The following is a 13,973-nucleotide window of genomic DNA, read 5'->3' as shown; positions in this document are numbered from 1 at the left end:
ACGTTAGTAGACGAGATTATATCGTTTAGACAAAAACAAAAATAAATGTCATAACAGCCCAACCGACATTAAACATCATGTACTCATAGAATATGACGGCTGCACACATATTATAATGTCTCGCCGTCATTAACTCATATATTTTGTATTTATTCGTCGCCACGAGTTATTGCAAAATTTATCTGATTTTATTTCGGGAAAGAAAAGTTGTGTGTTTGAGAATTCGAGCGTCCGGGCGTATGCCAAGTGAAAGAAAAATTACTCGTATAGTACAACACGCGACTGACTATATACATACATTCAATTGCCATTAAACGAGAAAAAAAATTTTAAAAAAAGAACCGTTAATATGGTTTTCGTCGCTACAAACGACGCTGTGTAAATGTTTATTTTAATTATTTTTAATTGGATACAGTACACGAAAAAAAAAATAAAAAAAAAATACTCGTTGTAGTTGTATACACAAAGTTTGGACTTGACTTTATCCACAATACAAATTATGGAAAACGGGATAGAGTGGGGATTAAGGCGAATTTCGTTGAATAAAACTGCTGTCTTTTTATATAGGTATACGCGGATATGTATTAACATATAACAATATATTATGAACGTCGTCGTATCGAAAACATCAAACGGATTTGTAACAATGTACTTATATAGTGGAAAAAAAAATACCTAAAACAGCAATGTCTAAATAACTTATTGTAATCTATACATTTTAACCTGAAATAATTTAGTTATTTCATATAATAATTAATATTTTAAAATTCTCTTAAATTTATTAGCGAATTTAGTTTTTATCAGAGACTAATTATCGAATTAAAACCGGCGGAAAATGAATAATAAAAAAATGAAAACCGAGAACTAATTAAAAAACTTTAACAATTCATTGTTGTTTTTTTTTATAAAATATAATAAAATGTTAATTATTTCAATTACTATACATAAATGTAATTAAACAGTTTCACCTAGTGTAATTCGAAACGTCTTAAAATAAGTAGTAGCACGACTTATAACAATACGTTTTCCAGTAGACGAAAAAACTTTTAGATGTATATATAGCGTTGCGTGCGGTTGCAATAAGACCAGCACGGCCCGGGGGTCGTCGCAGAGCCAGGTCTTCGGGGTGGGGATTACACTTACTCAGTGGTGGTCGCGTGCTCGTGTGCGGATAAAAATACACCACGTTTCTCAGATGTACACGAAAACGTGACGCCAGAGGGTTGACCGGGGTGTGAGCGTAATACATAAGACCACAGCAACTTCAGACCGGGCTGTTTGCACGCACACAAGTATATATATATATATTGCTCCACACGTCTATTGCCATACAAACCATCCGGTAGCGGCGGAGGTTTAATGTGAAAACGTAATTAAATTTACGCCACAGGGGTAAATGGTGACGGTGGTAGAGGATGGATTGCAGTCGATGGCCAGAATGCGCGGGCGCGTTCCGTTTTACGATATAATATGCTCGGCCAAAGGCCGGTCCGAGACCACGCGGAGTGGTGTCACGAAACGTCAGTGGCGTAGTAATTTCAAATTTCAGGCTTGATAGTGAAAATTTTAAAGGATCACCTTTAATTTGACGTATAACCATTAGAAGATGAACATATTACACTTGCATAGTTTAAAGATGTTAAGTAAAAAAAAAACAAAAATAAACTAATGTTCAGACAATAAATTTAAGACTGCACAGACGGTGAAATATATCACAATACTTTATACGAGATACACGATTTGTAGACAGTATGTTTTATAAAATACTGAAACAAAATTTTACAATTTTTTTTAAGGTTATAAAAACAATTTTATATCTCTTGGGGGCCACATAAGCGATTGCTCCATTTGATATGACCTCGTGTGTTACCATTGTGGTGGACAATCAGAACTTGGCCTGATCCCGCAGCTATAAACGTGCCAAACGAGCCAACCAATACCACGACAGTGATGAATACGACGAAGATAAACCTCTGTCGCCAAAAACTCTTATTCTATTCGGCTTAGGGTGATTTCACCGACCACTTTTACACGACCGCACTATAATTTTTATTAATAATAATAATAATGACTTATAAATTACAACTGTAGTCATCTCTTTTACGTGCAATACGGAATCTCTAGTGGGTTTAAGCGTTGTATATTATATACAATATACATCAACAATATTATAAATGGGAAACGTTTAGTAATTACAAAGTCGCATTATGTATAAATTGCAAATAACTTAAAGGCCAAATTATATTTTATCGTTGTATACAATATAATAAAAAATATTATGTAATATTAATATGGCACAAGTAACCGTTCTATTTGCAATTCTCGGCAAATAAAAAAAAATCTACAGAAAAATATAAGCGATAATCATTACCGTTTTTGTTCCAAAGGTTATAAATATAATATACTTGACTATAGCAAGTATTATAGTTTGTTTGTTTTATATTTTAGATTATTTAAACACCGTAAAAAGAAAGTTTGTTTGTAGTTACCCCCACGGCGTTAAGTAAATATAATCTACTAATATAAAAATATATTTTTCGCAGTTCAATCGTAAGACTTGGCTCGATTTATATCTTCAATACATACATTTTTTATTTTTTTAGATAAACTAGGTTTTTAACACATTTTAATAATTCGACGAAGAATATTTTCGTATTGAATTCATAATAATTAATTATATGTACTTTATGTACAATAGTAAAACGAAATAAAATGTCTTCCGCGTAGTTTTCGGACTGCAGCACTTCATTATGTATTAAATCGCATGTTTTATCATAATAAACAACATTATTATAGAGTCCACGACACTGTTGCAATCATTATATAATTTAAAATGTAAAGAAATGTAGTCTCAAACCAGCAATATCGCATGAAACTACGGGAATATAATATTATAGAATTCTATTGGTAATCAATGATACAGAATAATGAGTATTCGGTAGAATACCGAACATGCGATAAAACAACTGTGGGGAATTGGTTTTCTATGTATAAATGATTAAATCGGAAATGCAACTCGATAGCTGATAACACAGTGAAAACAGAACTCATAAGACTATATATTATTCCAAATGCATAAGATATTACATATTATAAATATATATGTATGGGTAGGATAACGAAAAAGCTCGTTTGAGATATTTTTCATATTTAACGTATAATTGTATTATTGCCGGGGCGCATATGTTTCTACTTCAACACATCTTTAACAATATACAATAGGTAATGATCGGTAAAGTTAATGATTTATCCGAATCGAAGTCAAAAATAGTATTAATAAGACGTTTTCAACTCGATTAAAAAACATTGAGTACGCTTCTCGGAATTATATATTTCTATCATATCTCTATTGTTAGTTCGTCGACTTCATATATTCTGATTCGAAAACCAAATAACAAACACGAAAGTATATAAATAATGTTACAAAATTTAAATGCCCCTTGATTTAAAATGGACTTAAATAGTTTTATAATTCAAATTCAGCGGCCGCGTTTATGATAAATCAATGGATTTACGATGCATGTTTGCTGTAAAATAGTGTAAACTGGAGAACTTACCTCGTAAAGGACATCAAGACTGATCGGAAATACCATGTGTTCAACAATTACCCGGAGCACGGTGTTTGGACCTCCTTGTACGTCGCTTTGGCCAGCCAGAGCTTGGGCCGCTTGTAGTGCCGCTTGAGCCGATGCATTCTGAAAAACGAATTAAAACCAAAATGATAAATGACGGTGGAAAGACGACGAAATATTGCTCGTATCGTTTGTATTCAAACGAACAGAAAGGTGCCCTACGGTGGGTTTTAGAGAGCGGAATGGTGTAGAGCGAGAATTATTAATATATAATATATCTAGGCCGTCCATTAATAATACGGGATATACCAACTATAAAAGGATGGGCAGTTAAAAGGGAAGGCGAGAAGAGGAGCTGATACGATGCTAACGACGAATCGGACAGGCGATGGAGGTATAATATTTTATCGGCGTCAAAGCGGATTGTGTTGTAAAACACCGTGAGTAAGTCCAGGCTTTTACATTAACGGCATATGCGGTAAGCGTTAATTGTTCACATATGCGAATACGCACATCAGGTAAAATCGATAGTGTGGAGTAGAGAGGATGTTGTTTTTCGTACGATGTGCGCCTTATATTTAGACAGTGAGTGGTTAGGGTTGATGATGACAATACTACACGCAAGCAACGGCGGGCGGTAGATGATGGTTCCGTTTGAAATGGGAATGAAAAAACCTCAAAACTAAAATACCACGTGGGACGTTTACAAATGGCACTAGTAAACATTTAGTTTTATTCGGAAAACCTCGTGACGGGAGGGCTGTATCGGAGAGGAACGAGTGACTGGAGGCTAGGGGTAGCCGACCATTAGTCAGCAGCTCTACAACGTTCGTCTCCAGCTGGACATGGGGGATTTGTAAAAGCGAGTTTCGCTCACTCACGCGACCGACCGCCCGTCCCTGTGTGTAATTACTCAACTTGTCCACCCTGGTACGTCACAATTAATCCAAACGACATTCTCGTCGAATCCCTTCCTGAGAGCACTATCGTATCATCACACAAACACACGCACGCGGACGACGATTTAGTGTGTCCTGTGTCGCTGCCACTTTACTGCGGTGCGGTCTTAAAACACAAGAGCGTAGTAAATATAATAATAATATATATATATAATATAATAAGTTGGTCGTATCGAAGGAATTCTACATTTGTCGGAAATCGATAGGAGTAAATCTAAAATTAATATTGCCGAAGAAATATCGAAAATCACAATAATACCGAGAAAAAACAATGATTGCGACGAGTTTATATTTACGCTCTGACTCGTACAACCCTTTTGTATAGTTGTCGTCGTCGTCTACGCGTATCCATACCTCCGGCCGCCATTTTTCATCCGGGCCCCCGACGATGTTATCGCCAACGCCGCGGAAGTTCGAAAACTTTACACGACCATTATATTATAACGGGTATTCCCCCCTTTTAACTCACTTATCGATCGTCCAAAAAACTTCTCTGACAGGTATCCTTCCCTCCCTTCACCCCATCATCACACTGAGACTGTCCGGATTCCGGTTTCCGTCCATTTACGCCAAAGCACACGCGATGTCACATCGACTCGTCGTAGTTTATATATTATACATATATACATAGGTATTATCTAATGTTTTTTCTCTCTTTGTCACTCGTTTTTTATACCCTTTTCTCTTCAGATTAATTTCGAACAGCAGAAAACAAAAAAGATCAATGGTTCCGGAACGGACTTGTCACCGACGTTTCTTATTTCAATCCATCAAGCGAAAACAAAGAGAATTCCTTTTTTTCTCTCTTAATTTACTCTCAAAATCCTTTCTCTGTATCGCCATTAAGCCTAACAGCGTTTTCATCAACCGATCGACCGCAAGGATTACTATATACGACACAGCACGTGAACGCACAAATATACATTATATTATTAATAACGTATTATATCTCGGAGCGAACATTAGGTCACCAGAGATTCGTCAACACGAAGAGGCGAGTGCAGGGTTAACTACCACGGTTTAAGACGGAGTATACCGGCGGCGGGAAGGGAACAATGTCGTTATTACCACCTTAAGAAGGGTCCGGTATTAAATAAATGTTTATCTGCCATGAGCGCGTTATTGCAGCCGTTGGCCGTTACGGCAGCGCTCCTGCACTAGAGGAATTTATCGCTGTTTTATGACGTAAAACGTACCCCGACAAGCGTTTAATATTTTACGGCCGTCCGTAAACATGCGGTTATTGGATTCCGGATCAGAATTTGTACGGAGGAAATCATATGAGCCTTCATCGCGGATTGAACGCAACTGGACGAAAGCGGTGCGTTATATGGATCATTTCCAGTAGTCATTTTTATTTAGGTAATCGTGCGGTTTACGATGCGTCGTCGGCGAGCGGTACAACACATATACAACACATATATCGGCTTGTGGACATCATCTTCTCAAAAGATATACGTCACACAGTCATCAAATTCTCGAGGGTGAGGCTCAGGGGCGAACCCACCTCTACTAGGTCAACGGAAAAACGTTCGGGTTTAAGTGCTGTTTTCACTAAATCATGTTTTATCGACATTATCCCGGTTACGGGACACACACACACATATATATATAGTTCAAGTTTAAACCTAAAGAATTTACAGTTTCGCGATGCAAACATAAGGTGTAAAGTGTAAACATGATATTGCGAATTATCATCTCGCGCGCCATAGTAGACAGATCAAAAAGACTTTTAAGACATCATAGGTATATATTATGTATGAACGCAGGGAATGTTTATGGAAAAAAGCGAAACAAAATTACTATACAATTTTCGACAATACAATCGTGCGATTTGTTCTTTAGAAAATCTGCAAGGGAGCACTGCAGATAGACGAGCATATAATACGTATACGCGTCGACGAATCCGTGATTATTTTACGAAACGCTGCCGTGCACACGGTAAATAATACGCACTTACAGGCTAGCTTATGTATATATATAACATAAATTGTCATGACAACGACGTGACTATATAAACGCTCCAAGTCGGTAAATACCTTACGAGAAAACGAGACTACATGATAAATCGTATAATATAATACATAAACCACGACACGGACGACGAAATAATATAATACCCATGTGTGTCTGTGGGCACGCCGCAGCGATTATTTGTTTTGTTTCGGGTTACCCGACTGCTGCAGGTACCGCTACACAGCATCAGCAACGTGGTCCTCTTCATTAAAAATCTCCCGCACGGATAAGAAAATACAATACGCACACACTGCAGATGCTGCATATAAATATATGTACGAGCATTATACAGTCATAGGCGGACTCGACTGCAGCAGTGGCAAATTGAGCCCGTGCACTCAAAAAATGCACTTTCGTTCAAGATCCTTTGCTTGCGAGTATATAATATAATATAGGTACCTATACTACCTATTATATTATCATATATAAGCTTTGCCACGAACCATTGTCATTTGTGGAAACACAATTGTATGTACGAGCAACGAACGACGGTTTTTACGTCTTTTGACATCCAGATATAGCTATTACTATCCATATAGCTAAGTAAAGTGGCGGAACGCAATATAATATCATAATATGCAAGCGTAATTAAAAACACAAATGTCGTCAGTTTTTTAAAATGTATAATAAGGTTGTGCGAAAACTGAGTAAGTATATAATATTTTTATTATAAAGGTTGCACCGTGTAATATTCCACGAAAACTTTTTTTTTTATTAAATACATACAATTATTTTGAAAAGTTATTATTATTTAAGAGATCTGCCATTAAAATGTTTAATGTTTTTAATTTACTTAAACTCAAATTATAAAATAATATTTCTTTTTCACGTTTTTCTATACATAATTAAACATAATTTATAGAATTGTTATACATTTCACAATAACAGTAATTTCCATAAAACTGAGAATATTCATAATACGCAATATAGGATATGATGAGGTATGTAGTAGTGTTTTTATAGTCTATCGTTAGTGCTCACGACGTAAAGCCGTTATTATTATTATAACTATTACACCAAAATTTCGATCATGATTCACATTATTATTTCAGCAGCTAGATTAACCGTCATCATATTTACACGGACTTCATATATTATATTATAATTTTACATTATTGAGAGGCTATCGATCACGGAATCACACGAGATAATAAATCGTCGGCAGTATTAGTCAAAGTTTTAGGAGGATAGGGTGACCACCGTTGTCAGTATCGGTAACAATCGGTAACAGGAAGGACTCTGGCCGAAACCGGATACGAAATACGAATATTCTACCGCAAAATTTAAATCCATAAGTGAATAGATGCCGCAGAGTATACAAGTAAACGTTTATATTATATATCACATGGTAGTCATTATATTATATTTATTCGTTGTAATGTCGGACGTTTTTATTAGAGTCTTAGCTCGGAGCAATGTCACCGTTTTACAACGAGTCGTATATGTATGTGCTACGATGTGTACGCAGCAACGACAAACGGGGAATTAATAATACGACACGGGGTGGAATATATAGAACTACAAACATATACATACAAACCTTAACCCCGCCTGGATGAGGAAGGATGAATGTTGGAATGCAAACGTACACATATATATATATATTCGTTTATAAAAGCGAAGACATGAAGAGAGGGGTTAAAAAACGGTTTCAATTTGTAATAAGCTCGTTAAAAGTTTTTAGCGAGCTACTAGCATCTCTCTCTCTCTCTCTAAACATATATATATATATATACGATGGCTGTTTAGGAAAAATCTCTATAACGATCTCGTGTTACACACTCTTTATACATATAGGTGCGCGTATAAATGTATATATTGTATATATATTATATAGCTCAGCAGTATATAGTTAGTTTCTTCAAACTGTACGTTATATAATACACCGTCGTTCACTCAACAATTACAATACATTACATATTTATTGTGTAGGTATTAATGGAAATAATTATCCAACGAAAAAAAATAGTAATAATAACAACAACAATCTGATTTAAATATGGATATCAATGGAAAGGCAAAATAAATAAGAATATAAAAAAATTACCCATCATGAGATTTACGATATTAATATATTCCATTTAAACGGCCAAATAGTTTTTACTGATAAACCCACATTATATATTTGTGATGATAATATTTTAATAATATAAAGTTAGAGCATCTGTTGATTAAATGGGTTAGGATCGAAATTATATTGAATTTTATTCCTGCAACAAAGCCGCACATATAATTTTGCAGTTTTCGTGGACAAAATATTATTATCACAGTGAAGGCAGTATTATCGGTGCTACATTGACTCCATTGTTATCTTTTATAGAAAAAGTTTATTAACGTATTAACTTGGTCAAAATTGAATTGGTTCGCGAAAAGCATTATTCGATTTAGCGTTGTTATTATGATTGTAATTGCTAATAAGGAAAAATATTTTAAAATAGCGACAAGTTTAATATTAAAACAAATTTACATAAACAAAATATGTTTTTGTTTGGAAATTGAATTTGAAACGTTGTTTTAAAAAAATTTAATGGTATTTTTTTATTTTAAACACTAGTATTTCTACACTCTCCTGCACTCTAGAGCCCTAAATTATATACGAATAATTTTTAACAACTTATCTACGACGGGCAACATGTCCGTACTTGTTTAAATATTATGAAATTCAATTTCCGAAAGAAAAAAAATAATAATAACAAAAACTTTTTTTCTTCAGAAGATAAAAGTTTCTACATTATACATATAACATGAAGACTTACGGCATTACTGTGTGTTTGGTCCGTTTTCAGTTCCTTATGATTACTGAACTGTATGAATACGGCGCGACCTCTGAGTTGAGCTGTGCACGTCGTAAAGTATGTGACCATGGCTGATGCCGACGTCTCGTCCGCCATCTCTAGGAAAGCCTGCAAAAATAAACGAGTAAACTGATTATTACAAATTCGTCAAACTATAAATTTGAACTGTAAATATAATAATCTACAAAGGATTTGTAAGCATAGGAGTCGTACAGGTCGGTCCAGTTCATTAGACAACTTGTCGTCGACGATGGAAACGGTAAAATGCTAATTGGGCGGTGGTATGATTTTTGACCTCCTACTCGCAAGTGAATCCCTGAGGGCTTTCGGGTGACTGTCTGTAAGCGACAGCGACAGACAACGAGGTGATGGAAGAGGGAAATACGGTGGTTTTCCAGGACGCATAAAATCAAATATATTTCCCGGGAATCTAGGTTTGTTAGAAACACGGATAGGGCGAGAAAAGTGGGAAACTGTTTGATATCGCTAGGCTAGAACGTCGTCATCGGATTACGTCGTTGTAACTGCCGACCGCGAAACATGGTCGGATGCAGTTCCACTTTAAGTATACAATTGTCTCTAGCTTCTACGATTTTCAAGATTACATTTAAAGAAATATAAACGCATAGAGATTGAGGAAAAAAAATTAAAATATACGTTGATAGTTATTATTTCAAATGTAGTATTTTCTAAAGTGGGTAGTGAGACAATAGTGTTTGTCAGGACCTTTAATCATAATAATTATTATATAATACAACAAAATGCTCATACAACCATTTTGTGTTTTCGTACCGGCTTCGAAGATATCATGTGTATGCTCTTCGGTTTCGAAAGAATAAAAACAACAAATCAAACAATTCGATATCCGAACGAAATATTATGGTAAGAAATAATGTTTTTTTACATTAACATTTTCGATACGAATCGAATATAACACGCGTAGAATTTGTGTGTATGTGCGTGTATGTAAACACAAAGTTCCGTTCTTTATTCTCTTATAAAAGCAGAATAATATATTTTCGCTTATGTTTTTTGCCTATCCAATTTTCTAACGTAGTTTCCCGACAAATACGAAACTTTTTTTATTCATACGTAAACATAATACATACAATATAACAAACACGCGCATTTTAGTAAAAAAAAACGTTATCGTGAGACTTGCCTTGATTCGGTGCAGTCAAACACACGTCGAAGTAAAATATATAATGTCTGTACAGGTAATCAAAAATTTCTATTTATATAATTTATTTTTTACTTTTATTTTCGTCTTCGTTTATTACACATATATTCTAAGAGTTAATATAGATATACACAACGGGTTTGACAGAGATTTCGTCATAGAAAGTCAGAGAGACGTGCCGATCGCATGTATACTCGATGACGCATTTATCAAAATAACCAATCTTCAGATCATGTTTGTTCAACGCGCTAAAAGCGTTGAGTCGTTGCGGCGAAATAAAATCCATTCACCTCATTGTCCCTCCATATATTCGATACTCCACCTCCATATCCCGAGGCATGTATAGAGTAAAAACACACACACACACACACACACACACACACACACACACACACACACACACACACACACACACACACACAACACACACACATTGCACACGCTGTGATGATAGTATAAACGGAAGCAAAAATTGCTTTGCAGTTTTCCATCATCGTCATTCACCAAAAATAATAATAATAAAAATAAATAAACAAACTTTTTATTATTATATTTTTATCAGAACATAATAAAAAAGAACGACATCATTCATTCCTGGCACACAAGAATATATATATATACCAATAACTTTCCTATTCCATATACATATATATATATATTTAACCATGTCTTCTTTTCGTCAAAACGTGAGGCTATACGTACGCTAAACCCAATCCCTCGACCCATATCCGTACGCCACGAAAGTTATTAGGGAAAATATTCCTCCCCAGAGTGTACTTTCTATATACTGATCTATATATGAGTACTACAAACAACAACAGGTATACCTGCAGCGCATATCTATTATATACGAAAGAAGGTTTTTCGACAATTCCCTGCAATCTGCCGCGTGCTGGTTTTCACATTTGAAACTGTTTTATTATTATATTTTTAACTATTTTTTTTTTAACACGTAAATATAATAATATATACTTTCAAGAGATATATCCGAAAAATTTGGGACTCGTATATAAAAACCTCCATGTCGATTTAATACGTTTCGTAGCCCGCAGGTAGGTATAGGTTAGGTTACGGTGACAGCGTTTCTTTTCTTTTTTACTCTTTTTTATTCATGATAAATAGTCGTCACCAAGGCATCCCTCTCCGTTTTCTATTCAGATTTTATGTACCATCGACCTCTATTGTCCGTAAGTACGGTGTTTTGACAAAAGGTGACAAAACTTTTTGGACAATTCCCTTCGACTCATCCACGTACATAATACACACACACACACACACACACACACACACACACACACGTTTACTTCTTCTCCGCGTGGGTTGAACGTCTTAGCAACCGGAAAAATTCGCTACAAAAGCCGGGTCGTTTATCATCTCACCAAACACTCGCGGTTTTCTACACGACCCGAAGTCGAAAGTTTGTTTTATTACCCTCCCACCAACATCACCTCCCTCACAAACACCTTCGCACTATAACTATCGCACGACTATTGTATGTTGCTCTATTGATATTTTTCTCCCCTAACACGTAAACGTATTAAAAATCCCGTCGCAGAAAACATTTCTAAAAATCGATATTTCAACACATATACGTATATAGTGTAAAGCTGATGTATAAAATAGGTAGCACTTTCTATTTATATTGAAAAAAAAACTATCCACCCGTTAATCCTAAACGTCGGCCGTCGATCACGATTATACTACATTATATATTAATACCGATTAAAAATTATTAAAAAACAGGATACACTTCGATAAACGTGCTAAAACTTAACGATATACATTTTTTTCACACGGAGTGATCATTCGCGCAGTCGCGGTGACGAGCCAATCAGAAACATTTTCCCAGGCATGATTTCGTAGGTATTAAAGAAATACGATTACAGCGACGTTATAATAATTACAAGAGAGAAACAAACGCAATTAACCCGTCGCTGTAAGCTGTAGCTATGTACAAAGTATATACGTATCCATTGTCTTAAATCCGCTCTGGCGTAACCGCAGCAGCGTCTTCGTCAGACTGTAACTATTTATTATTTTTCTTATTCCGACTGTTATTGTTATTGTTTTTTTTTTTTTAGCGTTATTAACAAGGAAACGCGGGAATCGTTAATAATTAATTTACACGTTGCGATTAGCCCGAGCGTCTACATACATATATAATCTAGAGTTATCCCTAAAACACTCGTACTGCATTTAGATTTCCCGAAGATAACCCATTACTTAATTTGAAATTATATGCTACGGTTGTAGAGGTCGTGAACCTGAACCGGGGGATTTCTGGGCAATTTACTTCATTAAATCTAAATAATAATATTCTATATCCGCAGTTAGAGGATGATACTGCGTTGACCACCATTGGTGTAGTAGTTGCCTTTATATTATTCTCTTCATTAAGAAGTTTTTAATACTCGAGTTAGCTGTTCACGCTTTAAACCTATAATATATAGGCGCGTTAAATAATAATATTTACTTATTCGAAGCAACACCTGCTGTATACATTAAAGTTAATAAAATCAAATGGACGATGGAACTGCGGGGTGTTAATAGCTATAAAAGCATTTATAGTGGTGGATTAAGCTTTGCCATCGCCGAGGATTAAACTCCGTACAACCTATATGATCCGCGTAGTTCTTCACTGTAAGCAAGTTGCCTGTGCACTGTAAATACGGTTGTTCCCAAAAGATTTGTTAACTCGGGAAGAATAGCCTGTAGTGACGAATGACGAGCTGCGAAATAATAACCTAGTGCGAAGAAAAGGCGAGGCTCGACGCGGCTGTAGGCCAAGTATTAATCCGTCCTCGCCGCCTTCGCGCGTGACAGATAAGCTTAATGGAACAGAAGTTTTCGTCACGCTGCCACAAAGTTTTTACCGGCTTTTTCGAGAACAGTTTTATGGGATTTAACGCGATGACACAAAGTGCCCACTACAACGGCAACTATTGCTGAAATACATTGGTTAAGTATAGAAACAAAAAAATATATATAAAAACAAAAACCTATCTCTTCGTGTATACGTTGATGTCACGGATCGTTGTTAATTAATTGTCACGATTATAATACAGCGTTCGAGGGAACTCGTATATACAATTATATAACAGTATTTTGAAACGTAACTTTTTGATTCGTACCACAGAAACCTGATATAATGCACGTATATAGTTGAGTATTATCTATAAACTATATCCACCGAAGATTACGATTTGATGCTTATAATATAATAATAATAATATATACTATGTATAGGTAGTTCACGGCGGTAGTACTCGACGATGGCAAGAGATAATATCATATACGTATAAGATGTATAATATGGTAGGTAAGGCGCAGGATTGAAAGTAAAATCCATTTCCAATTTGCTAACAAATCCGCAAGTATATACTATATAGCTCCTCTTACCCGCCACAAATGAGTACGTGCGGGGCCTCCCCCTTTCGGCTCCCACAACCGT

At 35.5% G+C, this 13,973-nt stretch overlaps 1 protein-coding gene across 9 annotated transcripts in view; it reads right to left on the bottom strand.

The window, feature by feature from the left end:
• LOC114123581 (polypyrimidine tract-binding protein 2) overlaps positions 1–13,973 on the bottom strand; it is a 154,938-nt gene that overhangs the window by 32,509 nt on the left and 108,456 nt on the right. For all 9 annotated transcript variants that reach the window (XM_050200816.1, XM_050200820.1, XM_050200822.1 and 6 more), the window contains 2 exons: positions 9,304–9,450; positions 3,558–3,695 (listed from right to left, as the gene is read on the bottom strand). In XM_050200816.1, coding sequence (XP_050056773.1) covers positions 3,558–3,695; positions 9,304–9,450 — 285 coding nt within the window. The remainder of the gene's footprint in view (positions 1–3,557; positions 3,696–9,303; positions 9,451–13,973) is intronic.

The sequence above is a fragment of the Aphis gossypii genome, chromosome 2 (genome assembly GCF_020184175.1).
Source record: "Aphis gossypii isolate Hap1 chromosome 2, ASM2018417v2, whole genome shotgun sequence".
Classification (NCBI taxonomy): Eukaryota; Metazoa; Arthropoda; class Insecta; order Hemiptera; family Aphididae; genus Aphis; species Aphis gossypii.
Note: the sequence above shows the minus strand (reverse complement) of the source record. Positions and strands in the feature narration are given on the sequence as shown.